The 24824-nt window shown below is 36.6% G+C and overlaps 1 protein-coding gene across 2 annotated transcripts in view; it reads left to right on the top strand.

The window, feature by feature from the left end:
* The window catches only part of LOC136760586 (zinc finger protein 236), a 126097-nt gene that overhangs the window by 64653 nt on the left and 36620 nt on the right, over positions 1 to 24824 (top strand). For both annotated transcript variants that reach the window (XM_066716063.1, XM_066716062.1), the window contains 10 exons: positions 675 to 776; positions 5291 to 5433; positions 6047 to 6150; positions 8542 to 8693; positions 10026 to 10208; positions 12287 to 12566; positions 18581 to 18684; positions 19713 to 20084; positions 21285 to 21433; positions 21926 to 22151. In XM_066716063.1, the coding sequence (XP_066572160.1) occupies positions 675 to 776; positions 5291 to 5433; positions 6047 to 6150; positions 8542 to 8693; positions 10026 to 10208; positions 12287 to 12566; positions 18581 to 18684; positions 19713 to 20084; positions 21285 to 21433; positions 21926 to 22151 (1815 nt within the window). The remainder of the gene's footprint in view (positions 1 to 674; positions 777 to 5290; positions 5434 to 6046; positions 6151 to 8541; positions 8694 to 10025; positions 10209 to 12286; positions 12567 to 18580; positions 18685 to 19712; positions 20085 to 21284; positions 21434 to 21925; positions 22152 to 24824) is intronic.

Genomic DNA, 24824 nt, shown 5'->3' with positions numbered 1-24824 from the left:
CTGCAAGTTCAGCTTGTTGGCTGTTTTATCTTCATCAAATGTTCTTATTAGTGTAAAAAAATATCAAAAGGGAAAGAAATCTGAAAACTGAATAATTACCATGGGTCTTAGATGTCAGTAGAGACCAGATTCTAACTTATCAAAGGAATTATACCTGGCATATTTTTCTCAGCAGCACCACTTGTCCTGCACCTGAAATAGCTTTGAATGTGTGCAAGATTGGTAACTGATGATAAATTGGTAGTCTTTTAATTAGGATTAGAAATCATTACTTCTATAGATTCAGTTATTGAGCAGAGGGACCAGCAATATTAACACTATAGTGTGAATAGAAATGCTGGAAAATCTGTGCTTCTGAAATACATGCAGTATTTTGAACCCTTTATGAGTATCCCTTAAGCAAGTCAGTGAAAGAAAGTAGTGAACATGTCATCCAGGGATTCTTTTCTTTAAAGCAATTTATTTAGCAAATTATGCAGACGACTGATATGTTTATTCCACAGGTGTGCAAGTATAGATATAATGGAAAATTCAATACATTTTTGGTTTACATACATCTGACTTTTTTGAAAGAATGGTGTCAGGGTTTCCCATAGAAATGTCCATAGGCAAGGCAGTCTGATACTGTTTTGGCTAACATTGTGTTTTTTTATTTATTATCCAATGACTTTTAGATTCATTTGTGAATACCCAGCATGCTCTACCTCCGAATATCAGCCAGTTTGAACCACAGGCAATATCCCAGCAAGCCTTTGACCAACAGGCACTAACACAAGGTAACGTTTTGGTATATTTAATTGCAAGGCCACCTGGCATTCATCAGATAAGATCCGGTGTTTTACTATGCGTGTGTTCTTTGCTCCTTTTCTTTTTCAATCTGGCTTGTTATCATCTTTATCTTTGCTTCTAATTTCTTTTTAATCTAATCTGAAAATATTTTTGTTTCACTTATTTAGTAAAGTTGAAGAATTCACCGCGGTGCTCGGTATTACCATGTGTATGCAAACGCACACTTCCTATCATAAAAATACTAAATACTGAAACAAAACAAAGAGCAGAAAATGATTTAAAAAAAAAATACACAGGAAAAAAGTGCCCAAATGTATTGGCAAGGAGGAGTCTAACTTACTTTATTGTCACAGCACTTGCTCATGGATCAGCCACAGTGCAAACCCCACTCTCCCACGCCACAGTACAGAGACCTTACCGCAGCCCTAAACAGGAAGGCTAAATATAAAAACAAACCCACTATCAACAATACATTATTTTTCACCACGGTGAGGCTGTATACCTTTAACCGGCACAGCCCTATTTCTTACCATATATCCTAATATGCAGCCTTGTTAATACTTTTTTTTTTTTTACTGAAGGAATGTTAAAAGTATAATTTCTATTTGCTTATATTCATCACTCATATGTATAATTTGCTAACAATTTTTTGAGATATTTGGATCATCCTTGTAAAAACTTATTGATATGCAGAGTTTGCAAACCATCCATATAATGGATTATTAGATTTTAATTTACGATGTATAATGTTTATCAAGTACCATTCTTCAGAAGTAAAGCAAATCCCATCTGTGGGTGAAGGACCTACTTAAGAACAAAATGTTAATATTGGTACATACATGCTGAGCAGAAAATTTTAATGAATGTTTGCATACTCACATTCAAAGGCTTTCTCTAGTTGTTTGTTTTCCTGCAAATGTCATGCACTTTTTGCTTTACTTCTTCTTAAGACATATATTGTGCTGCTAGAATAAGTTTTGCTTTCAAATCTTTACACCTTTAACAAGCTCTGTGCTATCCCCATAGACATGTTTGGAGATCAGCAAACTCAATGATTAAAAAAAAACATAAATGTTTCCTTAATATTGTCTTGGCCCATCACATACCCTTGTTGTAGTATATACAGTGAGGGGAAAAAAGTATTTGATCCCCTGCTGATTTTGTACGTTTGCCCACTGACAAAGAAATGATCAGTCTATAATTTCAATGGTAGGTGTATTTTAACAGTGAGAGACAGAATAACAACAAAAAATACAGTAAAACGCATTTCAAAAGAGTTATAAATTGGTTTGCATGTTAATGAGTGAATTAAGTATTTGATCCACTATCAATCAGTAAGATTTCTGGCTCCCCAGGTGTCTTTTATACAGTGCTCCTAATCTCAACTCGTTACCTGTATAAAAGACACCTGTCCACAGAAGCAATCAATCAATCAATCAGATTCCAAACTCTCCACCATGGCCAAGACCAAAGAGCTGTCCAAGGATGTCAGGGACAAGATTGTAGATCTACACAAGGCTGGAATGGGCTACAAGACCATCACCAAGCAGCTTGGTGAGAAGGTGACAACAGTTGGTGCGATTATTCGCAAATGGAAGAAACACAAAATAACTGTCAGTCTCCCTCAGTCTGGGGCTCCATACAAGATCTCACCTCGTGGAGTTTCAATGATCATGAGAACAGTGAGGAATCAGCCCAGAACTACACGGGAGGATCTTGTTAATGATCTCAAGGCAGCTGGGACCATAGTCACCAAGAAAACAATTGGTAACACACTATGCCATGAAGGACTGAAATCCTGCAGCGCCCGCAAGGCCCCCCTGTTCAAGAAAGCACATGTACAGGCCCGTCTGAAGTTTGCCAGTGAATATCTGAATGATTGAGAGGAGAACTGGGTGAAAGTGTTGTGGTCAGATTAGACCAAAATCGAGCTCTTTGGCATCAACTCAACTCGCTGTGTTTGGAGGAGGAGGAATGCTGCCTATGACCCCAAGAACACCATCCCCACCATCAAACATGGAGGTGGAAACATTAAGCTTTGGGGGTGTTTTTCTGCTAAGGGGACAGGACAACTGCACTGCATCAAAGGGATGATGGACGGGGCCATGTACCATCAAATCTTGGGTGAGAACCTCCTTCCCTCAACCAGGGCATTGAAAATGGGTCGTGGATGGGTATTCCAGCATGACTATGATCCAAAACACACAGCCAAGGCAACAAAGGAGTGGCTCAAGAAGAAGCACATTAAGGTCCTAGAGTGGCCTAGCCAGTCTCCAGACCTTAATCCCATAGAAAATCTGTGGAGGGAGCTGAAGGTTCGAGTTGCCAAACGTCAGCCTCGAAACCTTAATGACTTGGAGAGGATCTGCAAAGAGGAGTGGGACAAAATCCCTCCTGGGATGTGTGCAAACCTGGTGGCCAACTACAAGAAACGTCTGACCTCTGTGATTGCCAACAAGGGTTTTGCCACCAAGTACTAAGTTGAAGGGGTCAAATACTTATTTCACTCATTAACATGCAAATCAATTTATAACTTTTTTGAATTGCGTTTTTCTGGATTTTTTTGTTGTTGTTCTGTCTCTCACTGTTAAAATACACCTACCATTAAAATTATAGACTGATCATTTCTTTGTCAGTGGGCAAACGTACAAAATCAGCAGGGGATCAAATACTTTTTTCCCTCACTGTATTGCTGAAGGATATACAGTGCGGAGCGCTCAGAGGAGCACCTGTAGTGCATGGTTGCACCAGCAGACTGATGTCTGTCAGTCGCAGGAAGTAGTTACAGGGGAAGAGTGTAACGGGGCTCAATCGGGAAAAATGAATGAGCACGTTGCAAGTGACGTAACCCCTCTAAATCAGTACAGTGTTAAGCCTCCTGTGTCAGGAGACCTGGCCTTTAGAGTAGAGGGATTAACACTCAACTGTGCTGGAGTGGGGACCTCTGACCACACCAGCTACACATACCTGTTCGTGACTTTTCCTAAATATATGTATTAAATATGCCTACGGCATTTTAGCTGCATAAACGCAAATCAAGTTCAACTTGATCTCTAATTCAGCTGTCTACAGTCTTTCATGTGCTTGAAAAACACACACATTGCATAGCATTACAAGTGTCTTCTTATAACTGTAGTTAGGCTGATTGGACACAAATTACACCACAAATTAACACGTTTCATTTATTTGTTTTGACTGTGCAGAGTACACGTTTAGAAAGAAATGCACTTGATGTTATTTATACCAATCATTTTAATGTTTTATGTGCATATATTCATTTAAACACCCTACTCCATTTGTGCTAGTTTGATAAGATCATTTGCCTTTCATTATACCACAGCGGTTTTGGCTCTTGTAGATCCAAATGTCGGTGCTTCTAGTGTTAACCGTATAATAGCCAGTCATTATAATGGAAAAATACAAATAAAATATCTGCTATTAAATTGAGAAAATATTGATCGACGATCAATTCAATAATTGATTAATAGACTTGATTAATGGAGGCAGCCCATATATAACATTTTAAGTGTAAAAGTAATGTTACTCAACAATTTGTGAGGTGGTGGGTGGAGAGGGCACTAGGGGCTCTGTGGACAAAAGCCCCCACCCCTGCATGTCCCTGATTCATCCTCAAGACCACAATATAAAAACCGAAACTTGATACATTTCATTTTTTGACAAGGTGCTTAGCTGTTCCCCAGAAGGCCAGCCATAGTTTTCTTTATCCAAGCATAAAACAAAACTAAAAAAATCTATACAAAAACTAACCAACAAATTTCAACCAAAAGTCCTTCTTTTACTAGGTTGACGGAAATAAACATATTTAACGTTGTTTGAACATTTGCATGGATTTCATGCTTAAATATTAATATTAAAAAATACAGGGTAACTCTCTATATACTGATATCTATAGTACCTGTACCATGTATCTTCAAGTGTGTGTACCTATCTATAACTATCGGTCTGTTTGTTGATCTGTCCCCTTATGAAAATGGCTTTTAGGTTTCTATTGAATTTAATATATTTACCTACCTATCTTATTTCACATACTTACTGCACAGTTCTATACATACTAAATATTTTCTGTCCAAAACCAGGATACCAAATGCTAGCTGCTAGCCATCCCATGGTAAAAATAGAAAAATATGTAATGATCATGATTTGTGTTTGCCCTGGGTACAACATGATTTCATAGGCATTTCTATGTGAAATTTGAATGACAAGGTGATTGTCACTTTTATTTTTCACTGAAACAATGCATGATTGTGGGTTTCTATTGGGTAAATCTTCCTTGCAGATGGAAAGCCTCCATCAAGTGCAATCAAAGATAAAACTGCTTCCCTATTCATTTTTATTATTAATTTAGTGTAATTAGTAATAAAATGCAAAACCTCTTAAACCCTTTAAATTAGGTGATCTTCTATCAGATTTCTAAACCATGCTTTAATAAGACCTTTCATTTTTAAGATCATGAATCTGTAATGACTTTCTTCTCCCTTAGGATTTACAATAGCGGATGGGTTCAATCAGCAGCCACAGTTCTCCACAGTCCAGCAGTTACAGGATTCAAGCACACTGGAGTCTCAAGCGCTGTCATCCAGTTATCATCAACAGAACTTGCTACAAGTCTCCAGTGCTGAGGTGGTAAGTAGTAGAGATTGAGAGAGAGTGATCTCTGTCATCTGTAATTTCCCAGTGGTTGCAGTCATATGGTGTATTGTACATGAACATTTTTACTTTTGAGGCTGGGTTAAATTTCTCAGCCAGACGCGAAGCTTCTTTCAAGGGCCAGAATTCACTGTGGCCTTACAGTCTGCAATCGAGTCACACAGTTATAATTGGAAACTTACGGCTAGACCCACCTGCAAAGAGCAAATTATAATGTTTTGCATTTTCAGTTGCATTTTCATACATGGTATGGTACATGGTAACAATAAATTAAACCACAATAGGCAATGGGTTTGTACCTTATGATTTGCGGGTAGTTCAAAGTTTTTATTTGGTCTAGCCCTTAATATGATTAGCAAAGAAAATATAAATATCATAATGGAATCATAAGAACATAACAAATATTACAAACAAGATGGAGATAGTTAGCCCTATATGCTTGTTTGTTCTTTAGCAGCTAATCAACCCTAGAAATTCATCCAGATGTTTCTTGATGGATCCACAGTTAGCTTTTTCACTACTTAGCTGGAAAGATCCCCACAACTCTTGGTGTGAACTCTTGGTGGGTCAGTTATGTTTTCTTTCTCAGACAAGTCGCCTTCTTCAAGAACCATCCCAGAATGAACTTCAACTCCAAGACCAACGGACAGACTTCCAGGAAGATAATGATGATCATAACAGGAGGTCCTACAGGTCAGTGTTTGTGGAAAAAATCAGCAAAAGCAAGACCAAGGCATTACATTTCTGGAAATAAAATGTTTCTCTTGTTACAAAGTTAATTACAGTTTTGAGTTTCTACTAAAACAGCAGCTTAATTGAATGACTGACATCAGTCTATACAATGTCATCATTTTTTAAAGGATTCTGAACTTGACAGTTCTTAATATCAAATGTATAATTCACATCAAGATTTGTTTACACATCACTGTGAACTTAATTTATTGTTGTTTTCACTGCTGGGAGTCACGTTTATTTCTTTATTATATTTTTTTAAATATAAGACTTCTTAAAAACAATGCAGCATTTGGCAGATGCCATCTCTGGAAGGAATAATTACTTTTTACTCATGTTTATGCTCTTGGAACAATCTTTACTTTCCTTTTTGGTGTCCATTGATGATAAAATGTTTAATGGAAACTTTCCAAAAGTGATTTCAAGAGCACATAATTAAGTATCCTCATTGTATGGATTGCTTTTGTTACTTTATAATGCATTTGCTTTAAATCAACAATTATCTAAAAGGTGAGAGTGAAACAGTAATAATATATGTTTACATTATCTATTAAAATAAATGTATACAGTAGTTTTTAAATGGAATTAATGTTAAATGTATTACGCATGATAGTTAATATGTTGTTTGCTCTTCCTGGATGAGCCTGTCCCTGACCCAAGCAAACCCTTCTAGTATATACCATTCAGTCTCATGGTATCTCTGTCAAAATGCTTTTTCATTTTCACTACCACTATTGGGGATCATTTTGGGTAAGCAGCATTTTTCTTCCAGTTGCATCTAGATAACAAACATGAAAAGGTGTGAGTGTTCATGTATAAGCCTGTTACAAACTGAAAATCTTTATGTATTTAGCCTGAGGATACAGATGATGGAAAAGTAAACTGGAATCATCAATGTTCTGTAATCCAGCTGGGATGGAAATGTAGTAAACAAGTTCTAGGGGTAAAAGTGTAAATTTGCTCCCTGCCACTGCCTTCAGAAAACCAGAGTGCTGTTCGTTGGGCTGTATGCATTACCAGGTTAACAGCTTCCTGTTTGCTATCAGTACTCAACTGAAGGGTTGTTTTGAACTCTTGTCTACTGGATTCTTTATGTATTTTTCCTTGTATAAAGCCTTTTATTGAAAAGGCTTTGGAGAGAGAATTATATTTGGCAGTTCAAGGCAAATTTATTTTCTGTGAGTTATCATACACACTGTCACAGGATATCAAGCATATACTGAGTTCTTTAATTAGGCTGCATAAATAGAATAGGAGTAGGAGGTATATTTGTTTGATGTAGATTATATTGGAACTAGCCAGACGGCATAAAAGATTATATGACTAAACAAGAAAAATTCAGCAAAATCTTATTATATTATCATATTCATAATTTTACATGTATATGCCTCATTTATTATTATTGATTTTGTTTTTGTTTGGTGGTAGCTTTTAATTGCAGTAATGTGTCTCCATTTGATTTCAAATGAGGCATCCACAGCCAGTGGCATAGGTTTGGTTTCAGAATTAGGGGGGCCTAGTAGAGCCTGGCACACATTATTGGGGGGGACTATTAAACGTTCTCTCAACATTGACGGGGGATGTGTCCCTCCGTCCCCCCTTAAACCTACATCTATGTCCACAGCTGCATTTAAAGTATGCTTCCAAACATATGATCTCATTTGCTTTGTATTTGACAAGTCTAGCTAAAGGACTCCAACTTTGAATATCATGAGCTTGCCACTTCTGGGCCCTATTCCTCATAGCTGGTTTAATTAATTCAGGCTAATTAGACATTAGCTGGATTCAGTTAACATGATAATTTAAATCAGGCTATCTCTGTTCCTCGATGCCGAAAACAGGCTAAAATGATCACGTTAACTCGATTATGACTGAAGAAATCCAGACACTGGAGCACTGAAACAATGCTCTTCACAAAAGATCAAAGTCACCTGGAGCAGGTTTAAGTTGAAGGATGTGTTGCTACGGTAACTCAGCTGGACTTGGAAAGGAATGGAAAATGCCAGACTTCTGTGATGTTATCCTGAAAGTGATCTAGTTAGCCAGCAATGAAGAACAGGGCCCCGACTGACTGCAGCCAAAACTGGGATAATAAAATATACATGTGTGTGCTATTTCTCAATTTAGTATATATGTATTTATGTTATGTGTGTAATTGTAAAATGCATTAATTTGAGTGATATAGTAACACTGTCCATTTTTCACAGTAATAAAGAAACACAACTTCTTGTGTCTACCCAATGGAAAGCCACAATCAACTGCTGGGATAGGAAGATTGGGTTAAAATACTATAAAGGCTATGTAAAGGAGCTTAAAATAACTCTGATAACAAGTACGTCTTTATTTCCTTAGGTGTTCCATATGCAACAAAGGTTTCAAGAAGTCCAGCCACTTGAAGCAGCATGTCCGTTCTCACACTGGAGAGAAACCATTCAGGTGTAACCTGTGTGGTCGCAGCTTTGTCTCAGCTGGAGTATTAAAATCACATCTAAACACACACACAGGTGAGACTTCACAGCTTCTGTGCATCAAGTAAATATAGAACTTCAATGCTAGTCTTAAAGGTTACTTATCATTACTCTGTTTTCACAGTTTGGAATAGACATTTATTGTTCATGCCTGCTTGCAATAACAGTTTAGTGCTGAATTTCAGGGAGGAAAAATCATCTTTTAGACAATTGTAAAAGCTGGTCTTAATAACTGTGAACAAGGAAGGTGAGTGCAGTACTAATTAGCAATTTGTAAGAACCTGCACTTACAACTGCCTAATTTTGCGAATGCTAGGTCATCTACAATTCATTAGTGAGCAACAGAACAAAGATCCTACATTTTCAACTTGTTCTTAATGTTTAATCTTCATGGATTGTATGCATCATGTAGAATTTGTGTTTCAAAAGAACTCACAACTATCCAATTGTACTTAATTTAGGAATTTTACAGATTATGTACTATGATGACAAGGAATATTTTGGGGTAATGACTACATTAATTACTAATAGTCTGCACTTATACATTATTAAATCCTTAAAAGCAGCTACTTGTTTAATGTGTTTATGTCCTTATAGTTTTGCCTTTATTAGCTATTCATAGTGATACTTTAAAACACTGACATTATGAAACAGAACTTCAAGGAATATTAAAAACCATTGATATACTGATTATTTATAGTATTTGAACAGAGACGGACAGTTTGACAGATTGTCACTTCAGTTTGTTTAGTTATATTCACACCTTTATTATTTATTTATTTATTTATTTTTAACTCAGTGATCCTCAGTGACAAGAGCTATGGCAGTTGAACTGATATCACACAAGGATATTACACAACAAAACTATAGTTTCCAGTAAAACAGCTGATGGTTTTGTGAATAGAACATGTTTTTTGTCTTTTTTTTGTGGTTATTGAACTTCATTGCAAGTCCAGGTTATTATGAGTTGCTGCCTCCTGGTCAGTCAATTTTAAAGTGAGAGATTTAGCCTGCTGTGGCAAGGCAGGGGATATTAGCTGGTGTCATTTCATGTCATTGCATAAAGCCTGCATAGATTGGCTATTCTGACTTTTTCTTGATTTAGTAACCTGGCATTGCTTAATCATAGTTATAGCTGGCAACCACTGACAGTCTGAATTTATCTGATGAATAGATGCAATTTACATAGAAATAGAAAACTGAGATACTTCTGTATAATTCAGGTTAGATTCTTACCGATACTTGAACTTTGTGTAATTTTAATGGATTTACTGTTGTTAATGCCTTTATCTATTATATTTGCCTACTGTTTAATTTTACATGTTAACCTGTTTCCCCCTCGCCTGTACTTCTGCTATTTTGTTCCAGGTGTAAAGGCTTTCAAATGCAATGTCTGTGATGCTTCTTTCACCACCAATGGTAGCCTTAATAGACACATGATAATACACATGAACATGAAGCCCTATAAGTGTCAGATGTGCGACGAGACATTTCGAACTACTCTTCTCTGCAGAAAGCACATGAAGAAAGATCACATTGTAGGAACAAGAGGTAAACATTTTGAATTCTGCAAACATTTGTTATTAGCATGTATTCATAGCCATAGGGTAGGGCTACAGTGTTTACTTCTTACCTGTATCAGCCATTCCACCAGCACCTCGTAGGACCGATCGTCAGCTCTCCACCTCTATGTTGATGCTGCTGAGTGTTTACTATATGCCTGGAGCTTCTTTATTGTTATCAACAATGAGATCATGATTGACACCTACAGTGAGGGAAAAAGTATTTGATCCCCTGCTGATTTTGTACGTTTGCCCACTGACAAAGAAACGATCAGTCTATAATTTTAATGGTAGGTGTATTTTAACAGTGAGAGACAGAATAACAACAAAAAAATCCAGAAAAACGCATTTCAAAAAAGTTATAAATTGATTTACATGTTAATGAGTGAAATAAGTATTTGATCCCCTATCAATCAGCAAGATTTCTGGATCCCTGGTGTCTTTTATACAGGTAACGAGCTGAGATTAGGAGCACTCTCTAGTGCTCCTAATTTCAGCTTGTTACCTGTATAAAAGACACCTGTCCACAGAAGCAATCAATCAATCAGATTCCAAACTCTCCACCATGGCCAAGACCAAAGAGCTGTCCAAGGATGTCAGGGACAAGATTGTAGACCTACACAAGGCTGGAATGGGCTACAAGACCATCGCCAAGCAGCTTGGTGAGAAGGTGACAACAGTTGGTGCGATTATTCACAAATGGAAGAAACACAAAATAACTGTCAGTCTCCCTCGGTCTGGGGCTCCATGCAAGATCTCACCTCGTGGAGTTTCACTGATCATGAGAACGGTGAGGAATCAGCCCAGAACTACACGGGAGGATCTTGTTAATGATCTCAAGGCAGCTGGGACCATAGTCACCAAGAAAACAATTGGTAACACACTATGCCATGAAGGACTGAAATCCTGCAGCGCCCGCAAAGTCCCCCTGGTCAAGAAAGCACATGTACAGGCCCGTCTGAAGTTTGCCAGTGAACATCTGAATGATTGAGAGGAGAACTGGGTGAAAGTGTTGTGGTCAGATGAGACCAAAATCGAGCTCTTTGGCATCAACTCAGCTCGCCGTGTTTGGAGGAGGAGGAATGACCCCAAGAACACCATCCCCACCGTCAAACATGGAGGTGGAAACATTATGCTTTGGGGGTGTTTTTCTGCTAAGGGGACAGGACAACTGCACCGCATCAAAGGGATGATGGACGGGGCCATGTACCGTGAAATCTTGGGTGAGAACCTCCTTCCCTCAGCCAGGGCATTGAAAATGGGTCGTGGATGGGTATTCCAGCATGACAATGACCCAAAACACACAGCCAAGGCAACAAAGCAGTGGCTCAAAAAGAAGCACATTAAGGTCCTGGAGTGGCCTAGCCAGTCTCCAGACCTTAATCCCATAGAAAATCTGTGGAGGGAGCTGAAGGTTCGAGTTGCCAAACGTCAGCCTCGAAACCTTAATGACTTGGAGAGGATCTGCAAAGAGGAGTGGGACAAAATCCCTCCTGAGATGTGTGCAAACCTGGTGGCCAACTAAAAGAAACGTCTGACCTCTGTGATTGCCAACAAGGGTTTTGCCACCAAGTACTAAGTCAAAGGGGTCAAATACTTATTTCCCTCATTAACACGCAAATCAATTTATAACTTTTTTGAAATGCGTTTTTCTGGATTTTTTTGTTGTTATTCTGTCTCTTACTGTAAAAATACACGTACCATTAAAATGATAGACTGTTCATTTCTTTGTCAGTGGGCAAACTTACAAAATCAGCAGGGGATCAAATACTTTTTTCCCCTCACTGTATCATGGCAACATACATTTAACAACAAAATAGCATTAACACTAAATAAGTTACAAAGTACAATATAAAATAGTGATCTAACCAAATGCAGGGTTCAGCATCCAACCAATGCATTAAATTATACAGTGAGTTAAAAATATAGTACAAGGTTCATATTACCTTGTTCATTTGCCATCCTGGAAATATCTGCTATTTCATCTATAAATGTATCTTCCTTTTTGTTCCTGATGGGTGCTTGTTGGATTTTGTTCCAATATTCTGCTTGCTACCTGATTTCCAGATCTGGGAATAGAGGAAGAAGAAAACCCTGATAGAGTTGTTCTGAAAAGGAACCGAACAGGAATCATCACTTTCACAGAGGAGCAGACAGCAGAACTCGCCAAGACAGAACCCCGCGAAGATGCCACAGTGTCAGAGAAGGTGCTGGCGCAGTCTGCTGCTGAAAGGGACCGCATCAGTGAGATCAAAGACAAGGCAGTCGAGCTAGAAACTGAACCCAAGTTTGCCAACCGTTGCAACTACTGTCCCAAGAGCTTTAAAAAGCCCAGTGACCTCGTCAGGTAAGGATAACTATTTTTTAAAATATATATATATATTTGTTTATTCAACCATAAATGTTTGCTTGTCACATTAGAGAAACTTGCAGCTCCATCTTTATTTTTAAAAACATTTGCACACAGGCCAGGAAAAGACCCTGTTTCACCCTGCTCAGTAAATTTACATGAGGAAAAATAAATCCGTCCTTTCCTGTCACATGACATGATATCCTTATCTATGACATATGTTAAACAAGTGCACAAGAGGAAGTACTTTTTGTGTCATGTTTACATACTAGTTGTTCTAGCAGCCCATTTAAATATTGTTAACATGGTAGCTGTCCTTAAAATTGAAGTAAGAGCATAACTTTTTCAAGACAAACCATGAAGTTGATAGTAACTGTACGTAAAATTATGTACAGTCGGTGTTATAATGTAGTTGCCAAGTCTACATATTAAAGTGTGCATAATTCTATTCTGCAATTCCATTGAGACTGTGTTAGAAATGTGTTCTGCATGGTACCAGGAACTATCAGTCTTGAATCTACAGCTCTGGAAAAAATTTAGAGACCACTTAACATTGATTTCTGAATTTGAAGTGGTCTCAATTATTTCCAGAGCTGTATATTCGATGATCCTCCTTGTGACCTAAGCAGATCTTCACCTGATGCTGAATAGCTGTTGCAGTAGCAGAAAACAATATTGAAAATACTTCTGTTGTGTACATCTATGTAGAGGAAAACATGACTAAATTAGTTCTTGATGCCCATATTCAGTTACCTGTTACTTTATGTTGATTTCACCTTAACTTTAATACTGAATAGATGTTTTAGACCTGAAAGCAGGAGGAATATTAATCTGTTCATCTTAGTAATGTATATATTTAAAAATATATATATTTGACACGGTTATAGAAAAATCACCAATCATCCAAACTGTACAGCCCAAACAAAATCTACTGCACAGGAAGGCCAGCTCTCCCACATAGTTGATTTGTAATCCAGAGAACCCAAGGCAGTGACATCACTGTAGATTGAGACTGTGAATTACAGTGGATTGCATTAGTATTCACCTCCCAAGGACTTTTGTACATTTTGTAGTGTTACAATCTGGACCCAGTTGCATAAACCTAGATTAGTATAATTATAAGTCATAATAATGATAGACACTAAGTTAAAGCTAAGTCATTCCTTAGACTAGTCTTACTTAGACAATCATGGAACACATTTTGGGAATTTTAAGACACTTGAAGGTAAAACAAACATGACAGAGGCTTCTCTAAAATAGCAACAATCCCAGTTCACAGTAACTGAAAATCAATGCTAGTTATTGAAATATAATGCTGAAAAAAATATACTTTCTGGGAAATGTTCTGAAACTTGCACTAATGCACTCAAACACAAGGCGTGTGATAAAATAACAAAAAAGTTAACAGCGTCAACCCACTTTGTGTGTGGTCTTTAAAAGATTTACAGAAACAATGGACAAAAGAGGAAACATCCCCTTACTGGAGGAGGACCTTCCTCAAAACTGAAATAGACCACTTAAATGGAATCTTTGGAGATGAGTCTCGATGTTTTGAGGGACTGCCAGTGGGTGGGAGGCTAGCTTGTCTTAATTTTTATACTAGTGACTGACTTGCATTAGATTTGTCAAACTGTCAAATTAAGATTAGTCTAATGGTTTAGACTAGTGTAATATAGCCCCTGGAACTAAAATGGATTTAATTGTGATTCTCTCCCTTTGATAAACACCACATACACAGCACCTTCAAAGTGCAAAATATTTTTGTATTGTGAACAAAAGTTAACTAAACATAAAAAAAAAAGAAATGTGTTAGTTGCATAAGTATCCCCCCCCACCCCGAGTCAATACTTTGTAGAACCACCTTTGGCAGCAATTACAGTTTAAAGTCTTTTTGAATAATTCTCTACTTTGCTGGTTCCTGTAATTTTTGTCCATTCTCCTTGACACATTTGCTCAAGCTCTCTCAAGTTGGCTGGGCACCATTGGTTAACAGCAACTTTTAAGTCGTGCCACAGAGTCTCAATTGGATTGATGTCTGGGCTTTGACTGGGCCATTATAGGATACTCAGCTTCTTGTTTTTGAAGTACTCCAATGTAGTCTTGGCTGTGTGTTTAGGATCATTGTCTTGTTGAAAGGTGAACCCCCACCCCAGTCGAAGGTCTTTTGCAGACTGAAGCACGTTTTCTTCTAGGATTTTCTTATATTTGCCCTCAATCCTGACAAGCTTCCCAGTCCCTGTCAATGGAAAGCACCACCAGAGCATTATGCTGCCATCACCATGCTTTATCGTGGGGATGATGTTCTCAGGGAGATGAGCAGTGTTGGTATTGCACCACGCATAGAGTTTTAGGCCAAAACTTTCAATTTGGTCTCATCCGAACAGAAAACCATTTGCCACGTCTTTGCTGTTTCTTCCACGTCTTCCACATGGGATTTGATGTGACATATTTTCAGCAATGCCTTTTTCCGCGCCTCTCCATATAGCCCAGCTTTGTGGAGAATAGTTGACAGTTTCTCCCATCATAGCCGTGGAACTCTAACTCCTTTAGAATTAACATTGGCCTCCTGGTGGCTTCTCTGACCACCAACCTCCTTGTCTGGTTGCTCTGTTTCGGTGGATGGCCTGCTCTTGGCAGAGTTGGGGTTGTGCCATATTCAATTTAAGTTCTTTAGTAATGGATTCAAAGATTTTTTTTTAAAGCCCAATCCTGATTGGTGCTTTCCAGAACTTTATCTCTATGTGATTGTCTGGATATGCACACTGACATAGTCTGGGACCTTCCAGAAACAGGTGTATTTAATCACATGACACTTTAAGGTCATGTGACACTTTAATTGCATGTGGGTGGAATCTAATCAACTCCTTATGTGATGTCGGAAGGTAATTGACTGCACCAAATGTTATTTAAGTGTGTCATAGCAAAGGGTGTGGATACTTTTGGAATCAAGACTTTTCAGTTTTTTATTTGTAGTTAATAATAAAAAAAAGATAATAGAATTGTTTTCCAACATCATGTAATACTTTGTGTACATCCAGTGACAGAAAATCCCAATTAAATCCACTTTAGTTCATCCATTGTAATAATAAATTATTTTAGTCCATCCATTGTAATAATAAAAAATGTACAAAACTCCTTGGAGGGTGAATACTTATGCAATCCAAAATATATTATGAATTTCATGAAGGTAAGTGACGCAATACATTCTGAAAACTGCAGAGCCCTATTAGTTAAATGTTTTAAATGAAAAAAAAGAATGTAAAGAAAAAGAAAATAGCCCAATACTGTCTATTTACTTGATACTTTTTACTTCCAAGTCTGGTTTTAATTCTATTGTTAGTTTTTTTTCATTTTTAGCCTATGCTCTTAATCATGCTTGAAGGTCTGAGATAATGAACATGTATGTAATTAATCCTGTGTCACCAAGAGCAAAGTCTCAGAAAGTAGTCAACTGTCAGAAAATGTTTAAAATCATTTAGGAATGCTTACTGCTTTAGAAAGACTGTGATGCTTGTAGAATCTAGTGAATTAGCTGCATACAGAGACTTATTCCACACAACTTATTATTTATGAGTTCAGCAGTAAAAGATTAATCTGATATGCAATGAATGATAATCAGATATTACATATGCTTATTATCTAACTATGTATGCAGTCATGAATAGCTCTGCGTGGTTGTATATGTTTAATTATGCAGTTGCAAATGAGATTTTAAAAATAAGAAAATACTTACAAGCACTTTTCCATGTTTTTATGTTATTCTAAAGACATGCAGCAGTGATTTTGAACCTGTTCAACTCACCAGTAAACACAAAAACTAAACTTATTCAACCCACTTTAACTATGAAAAATGGTAAAATCTCAATCCTCTATTGGGACCCAATTTAAAATTCGTAAAATAATTTGAGATTGTGAGAATGAACACAATTTAACTTTTGGATATTCAATAATTATCATTGAATTATCATCTTCATCATACAATGTTATTATTGGAATATTTGAACTAACTGATTCTATCCATCTTTAGCCATTATGTAAATATTATGTAAACAAAATACATTGTTATATTAATGGTTTCAGGTGTTTCAATGTATTTTTGGTATATGGTTGGGTATAGATTTGAATAGTAGCAGTGCATTTGAAATAATTCAATCTGGTTTAGAAGACAACCCATAAAAACTGCTGTAATTTTCTGAAACAGTGGGCCAATTATGCAATGTAGGCCAAAAAATTACATTGTTCAGTAAGGCAACCTTAGGCAGAAACTGTAATGTAAACTGTATTTCAGTGGATTTGCCTTTGTACTGTTAGTCTCAAGGTGATAAATTCCCCTGTTTTACATAAATAAACTTATTGTAGCACTTTGTGCGCAGCAGGTTCTGAACAACAGAGCATGTTTGGAACCAAAAAGCCCTTTTATTGCAGTGACTACTCAAACTTCCTTACAAGAGCATGTCTGTTTTTCAACTCTAATGTTTTAACCATGACTCCAGCAACATGCCTGTAAGCAGACAGAAAACTACCATGCCCAGAATGCCTCACTGTGTTAGCGTGTTTACATGAGGTGTTTTCACAGACTTTCGTCATTCTGCACAGAATCTGCACAGAATGTGGCCATTAAGCCCATGAATGCTCAGACTTTCCACAGATTCTGTGCAGAATGAAAAGTCAGCTTGTCGCACCCCATGTAAACAGGGTGCGAAGCATAACATAAAAGATTACAGATGAAGACAGTCTGCAGTTTTTTTATTTGAAGAAAAAGCATTTACACAAAATATTAAACTTTTCAGGTACACGTTATGTCAAATTCCTCACCCTTTAAGGTTTTATAAGGTTACAATTTTTTTTTGTTAATTATTACTCTTAATAATAATAATAATAATAATAATAATAATAATAATAATATTTGAAGGGCTCATAAAATTTCATTCAGATTTTATTTTTTTGTACATCGTGATATCATATTTGTATCGTCCAAACAGTGGAAAATATTGTGATATTAATTTCAGTTCATATCGTCCACCCCTAGTAGCAGCTTCCTCTCTCTGTGCTACACCGTTTGTCCGGGAGACGTCACTACACTATTAATATTGAGTACTCTTACCTTTCTGAAGTGTAGGCCTAAGTCAGACACACTCCATCTTTCCCACATGTATTTTTGATAAAACGGCACTTACTTGTTGACTGACAACATAATCAATTTTATTGATCAGTTTTCAAATATATGGAACATTTTTATGCAGTACATTTGTTCATATGTAATTTAAAATCATGTTTGTATTTTTATATAATGGGAAACAATGTAACTATGCAATTCAGAGATGTGTACATTTTTGGTTTGAGGTTTGATTGAGAACCCTGGTTTTATGAATACAAAATAGAAATACAATATTCCCATAAGGAAAAGCCCCCTTGATGCCTCTTAACCTTCCTTAACTTTTCTAAAGCAGAAGTTGTTGGACCTAAAAGATTTGGAAGTTGAAGTGTGAAAAATATAAGCAGTTGCTATAGGTTACCTTATATCTTGACCACTATGTGGACAATAAAAGTTGTTTGTTTTTGTAAGTGAATTGATAGAACATTACTAGTTAGGTCAAGTGAGGGTGCTTTTTTATTTTCTTTAATTTTTGACTTAATATGATTTAATGAGTTGTTTAAAATAATAACTTGTACTAGCAATAAAATGTTTGATTCTCATGCAGCTTGAATTAATAATTGTTTGATGGTATTTGAAGTCACAATTTTAATTTTTTTGTTTGGTACACTTGAAATGGTTCTTAAATTTTTTTAAAGAGTGGTCTTAAAAAGGTCTTTGCTCAGCTGAGAGCTGCAAGAACCATTCTTCCAGTTATGTCTCTTAGTTTTGTGCTTTTTCTTGACTATTTTCATAGGATTTTTTATTGAAGAAAGCAAAATGAAATAAAACTGAAATAAAAACACAAACAGATTACAGATTGTAAGCTTGTAGCTTGCTTTGTAAAGATGCCTGTCTTTATCTTCTCTCATCACAGACATGTTCGTATCCACACTGGAGAGAAACCATACAAATGTGATGAATGTGGGAAACGGTTCACAGTGAAATCCACCTTGGACTGTCATGTCAAGACACACACAGGTCAGTGAGCAATTCCCTCCCTGGCTGAGCCATTTTCTCTGCCAGCAATCGAGCCTTCGAGTCAGTGAGTGACATTTTTTTTTTTTTTTTGGCACCAAGTGCAAAATCAAATTTACACGGTCCTCTCAGCTTGTGATGCAGGAACATGCACCGGTATAGTGTCACAACACTGATTGCATAATAGTTTGAGCCTCAGGTGGCTGGCATTGTAGCAGCTCCACACAGCTTGCAGCTTAAGTGTGACGCTACTAAAATCCAGCAATACCAGACTGTTCAAGTAAGGAAAGTGAGTGTAAAAAAAGTGTGTGTGTATGGCACTAGCTAACACCATTGTACTAGGAGTCATATATACAAAAAAATGAAGATAATGTTTGGTAATAGATACAGTACATGCAATTTTGAATAATTGATAAAATAGTATTTACAAAAAAATTTGAACATATATGTTGTACAAAGACATCTTTCATGATTTGAAAGTGTGTTTTGAGTGGCATAACCTTTCCTTATACCTGGGTAAACTGATTCAGACTAATCAGACGTTAGCCGGATTCAGTTAATCCGATTACACAGAGTAACAACTTTTTTTTTCTTTTGTTTTTTTGTTCCTGGGTAGTAAGTGTTATTTCCTAATTGCTTAAGCCTCAAAAGTATAGAAAATGGCTATTATTCCCCACAAACTTTGCTTTTGTGACCAGGACCATGATATTTTGACTTTTTCAACATGTAAACAATTTGAACTCATTTTCAGCTTTTTTGTAATTGTTCAGTTAAATCAATTTAGATAATAAATTACATTTTATTCTCTTACTGGCTGCATTGGAAATACATTTGAAAGGTGTCCAGAAGACTTATTAATTGCCTACGGTGCCGAGCAGTGGAATATGCAATAAGGAAATGGAAATAAAAGTACACATACTTTTAAGATATTATTAAAAACAATGTAAAACTATTTTACTCCCTCCTTAACTTATCATTGTGTTCACATCATTTTTCTGTACTGATGGGTTCCTGTGTTGTGATGGCTGCAGGTCAGAAGCTCTTTAATTGCCACATGTGCAACACATCCTTTTCCACCAAAGGGAGCCTGAAAGTCCACATGCGGCTGCACACAGGCTCCAAGCCCTTCAAGTGCCCCTTCTGTGACCTTCGCTTCCGGACTTCAGGCCATAGAAAAACCCACATCCAGTGCCACTACAAGCCTTCCTCAGAGTCTAAGAAGCACAAGAAGGCTGTGTTGAGGCAGCCATCAGAACCACTGCCTCCTGTCAATCTGCTCCAAGCCACATCTGGGGACCCCAATGTATTCATCTCCAACAACTCTGTCCTGGCTGGGCAGTTTGAGCAGAACCTCTTGCAACAAAGCATTGTGGGACAGGCCATTCTTCCTGCATCTGTGTCAAGTAAGAGCCTCCAGTGCCTGCTTTGTAAATTTGGATTACATCATTGATATTGCTTTTCATGGGACAGGGTGCTCGTGGAAATTTCTTCAACATCTAATCTTCAAGGAACTGTCCTGTTCCCAGTAATTAACAACAGAAAACAAGTTGAGACAAAAGGTTGTATAGCTAATTGTCATTGGAAGAAATACTGCAAATCTCACTAAAGGGTTTCATAAAGATACTGATTCAAGTTTTATTAAGTCTCTTTCTATGGATAGTGTTTCCATTATCCAGCAAACAAATCAACACGTTTCTGATTATGTAACTTCAACCTCATTATGTGAATTTTGCATGGCATCCCACAAATTATGATATGCCCGCCATATACTTCATTAGCTGGAATCTTAATAATTTCCTCAAAAACACAAATCTAATGCACAATTACTGTTCTGTTCTGTTTATACATATATATATATATATATATATACACACAGATTTACTTTTCTTAGTAATATTTTAATATATTTAATATTCCAAATTATATTCACCTTTCTCATTACAGAGACCTTGAAACTTTCCTTTTTTTTTTTTTCACTGAAATTGAAACAACCATTTATTTATATTAACTTTGCTCTTTTTGTTCCTTTAGAGGTTGATATAAATTGCAACAAAAAATATGTATAGATAATGTTAGTAATACATTTTGTACTTCAAAAGCAGATTGATTTTTTTTTTTTTCTGAAGCTGCATATTTGAATGAGTCTATGTGACAAATGATAAGCGGATAATATCCATTGCTTATTAATATTGAATCAAAACATTAATATGTGAGGAAGCATGGAAGCTTACATTTTACTGAAGAATGAAAAAATGTATGATGTCACCAGCATTTCAGATGAAACAGATGAAAGTAATTTGTATACATTTTATACATATGGGAGGCTGGATATTTATGCTGAATATCTATCTGTATGTGTATATATAACACACTTATTGTTTTTGGTATTAGGAAATGTGTTGGTATAAACATGTTGGTACTTAGAAACAAGACTGACTGAAGAATTAAAAAAAAAAAGTTCACCATTTAAATGATTCAGTCATGATCCTTATCTAAAATACTCCAGCACTTGGTAGATGTGAGAAATGTGAAGACATATAGAACATATTAAATAAATAGCACAAAAAAAGTGGAAACAAAAATAATTTCCTTTTTTCTGTTAGCAGGGGGAGATCTCACGGTTTCCCTTACAGAAGCTGGACTTGCCACTCTTGAAGGCATTCATCTTCAGCTTACTCCAACTAATTTAGTGTGTCCCAATGTACAAATCTCTGGCATTGACACGAGCAATATTAACAACATCACATTGCAAGTAAGTCTGCAGCCATTATTGTTTGTGAGTTATACCATTTTAATCTAGATGGTGCTCAACTTTAATACATTTTATTTTATTGACCTATGAACCTTGAAAACAGGTTAAATTACATTTTGAAAATATTATTTCCATGGTTATGCCTTTTTTAATTAAGTAAAAATCACATATCATTTAGTTGATAAAGAATGCACATATTCCTCACCAACTTTAATTGTATCTTTAATCATATCCGTATTTATTTGCATTGACAACTCCATGATTTTATACTCTCGTCTCAACACATACTTAGAGCTATAATACACTTACGGAACATTAGTAATGTACATGCATAGAGAGGTGTCTCATCTTGGTTTGTTAGTTCTACACACACAAATACTCAAGAGACCTTGTTGTCATTCTACTTTTCACAGCATGAGTCAGATTATCAAGGGGGAGGGGGTTTCTTGTGTCTTGTGTCTTAAAACACTGTGTTTGTCTTCCCTGTTTCAGATAGATCCAAGTATTTTGCAGCAGACTCTACAGGGCAATCTGCTCTCCCATCAACTAACAGCAGATTCCAGTCTTACCCAACAACCAGGAGCACATCTGATCACAGGTGACTCCACAGTGCCAGCTAATGTTGTGATCCACCCGCTGTTACAGCCAGCAGTGACCTCCGCCAACATGACCATTGCAGGTCTGACTGAGCAAGACACCGTTCTCACTACTAATAGTGGTAGGTAGATACCAGTTTTTCTTTGAAATGGGCAAATGTAAGATTTTGTTCAACTTAAATTAAGCTGTTCAGTTTTAGTTATTTCCTTATTACACCTGTTTACCTTTTTACTTGTTTTTATTTTTCAGTTTTCCAACTCACTTGTAACACTGTTGTTTGTCTGAATTGTGGAGTTGCAAACATGCTTGAGAGTGGACCTGAACTCCACCACTTTAACTCTAGCAGGCAATTAGAAAAACAAAGCTTGAAATCCAACAAGTGTAACATCAAACTGAAATCATCCATTTATAATCTTCCCAATGTTTTAAGTATGTTATTATCTTTAAGACAAAATATATATATTATCTCTGAACTTTTAATACCTATATAAGACAATAGTAGATAGTTGTTGTTTTATTAATGTAAAGATGATAAGGTCATATTTGTCAAAATTGATATAATTTCCTTGGTGAGATAAATATACAATTTAGGAAGCATTTCAAGTGACTTTTTCAAGGACTTTAACTAAGTGTTTGTTCTGTTACTAATGATCATTGTTTCTCTAATTCAACTGCCAGTTACACAGAGGAGGAACATGCCATGTTACATTAAATGCAATTAAATATGAGTGAGTAAGATAATGTATCAGTTGAAAAGACAACTGATGTAGAATAAGCTTCTAGGAGAATCCTTTAAACTAGGGACCAGGGGGGCAGGGAGTTCTGACAATGGGAGATGTTCCACGAAAGAAAACTAAGGGAAACTGCTAGTAGGAAAGTCCTGAAATGTTTGTACCTCAATGCCAGGAGTATAAGGAACAAGATGTTAGACCTAGAAGCCACAGTGCTGGCATGTGACTATGATGTTGTAGGAGTGACAGAAACATGACTTACAGAAAATGATGGGGATGAATACAAGTTGAAAGGATACACACAGTTTAGGAGAGACGGGCAAAATCGAAGAGGAGGTGGAGTAGCATTATATGTCAAAAATGACATTGAGGCAGAAGAACTCAAATTAGATCCCAATAACGGATCAGAATCTTTGTGGGTCAAACTTTTAAATGAAAGATCTGGAGGATTAGGATTGGTGGTAGGAGTGTGTTACAGACCACCCAACTTAGATATTCAGCAAGATGTTGCATTGTACAATGTAATCAGGACTACATGTAGCAAGGATGTGGCTGTTATAATGGGGGATTTCAATTTCCCAAACATAGATCTGGAAAGCCCAGTTGGGACTACAGGAGCAGAAATAGAAATGGATGAGATGATAATTGACTGCTTTCTAACTCAATTTGTCAAGGAACCAACCAGAGAGAGCACGTGCATTGACTTGATCTTTTCAAATGATGAAGATAGTCGGAGGGACACTAGTTAGAGAACCAAAGGCAAACTGTGATCACAATATGGTTAGCTTTGAGGCATTCTTTCAAAAAACAATGGTCTACAATTTTAGAAAAGCAAACCTTGAGGAGGCACTTAGAAGAGGTAGACTGGAGCACACTGGATACAGATTCAGTTGAAAATGGATGGGTACATTTTAAGAATATACTACTTGAGGCTCAGGAGAAATTTGTACCAAAACTTAGCAAATTGAGGACCAATAAACATTGGCCAAAATGGTTTAATAGAAGTATGCAAAAAAATCAAGAGAAAGAAAATGTTGTATAGCGCATACAAAAGGGGTGGAGATTAAACAAAATACAAAGAATATGTTGAACTGCAAAGAGATCTTAAGAAAGGGATCAGGAAAGCAAAGAGGGAAATAGAAAGAAACATAGCTCTTGGAGCTAAAACTAATGCAAAGAGCTTTTTTTCAATATTACAACAGCAAGAGGTCAATAAAGGAGGAAGTGAAACAGCTAAAGAGCAAAAATGGAAGTATATTGGAAAACAAACAAGATGTGGTAAATGTTCTAAATTAGTATTTCAGAGGTTTTTACAAAAGAAAAACATATAACATGCCACAGGTTAACAATCAGTCCAGTCAAACCCTAAGAGAGATCAGGATAAATGAGGAGAAGGTACTAAAGGGACTAGCAGAATTAAAAACAAACAAATCACCTGGGCCAGATGGTATATTTCCAACAGTACTTAAAGAAATTAGGGAAATTATTTATAGGCCGCTAACTGAAATATTCCAAATGACATTTAGAACAGGGGATGTGCTGACTGACTGGAAGACAGCAAATGTCATTCCAATCCACAAGAAAGGGGACAAAACTGAGCCAGGAAATTACAGACCAATCAATCTCACCTGCATCACCTGTAAAATGTTGGAAAAAATGATTAGACAGAAAATAGAGGAGCATCTTAATGAAAACCATATTCTTGGAGATAGTCAACATATGTTTAGACGAGGCAGATCATGTCTTACTAATTTATTAGAATTTTTTTAACATGCAACTGCAGTTGTAAATCACGTGAAAGCATATGATATGATATACTTAGATTTCCAGAAAGCTTTTGATAAGGTTCCACACCAAAGACTGATCCTCAAATTGGAAGCTGTAGGCATTCAGGGTAATGTAAGTAGATGCATTATGAACTGGTTAATGTATAGAAAACAGAGGGTGTCGGAGGAATAGAATTAACACATGAAAAAGACCTAGTAGTCTATGTGGACTCCTCACTTTCTCCATCCAAACAATATGGGGAAGCAAGAAAAAGGCAAGCTGAATGTTAGGGTATA

This window comes from Amia ocellicauda, chromosome 10 (genome assembly GCF_036373705.1).
Source record: "Amia ocellicauda isolate fAmiCal2 chromosome 10, fAmiCal2.hap1, whole genome shotgun sequence".
NCBI classification, from domain to species: Eukaryota; Metazoa; Chordata; class Actinopteri; order Amiiformes; family Amiidae; genus Amia; species Amia ocellicauda.
The sequence above is the reverse complement of the archived record's forward strand: the minus strand, read 5'-3'. Positions and strand labels throughout refer to the sequence as shown.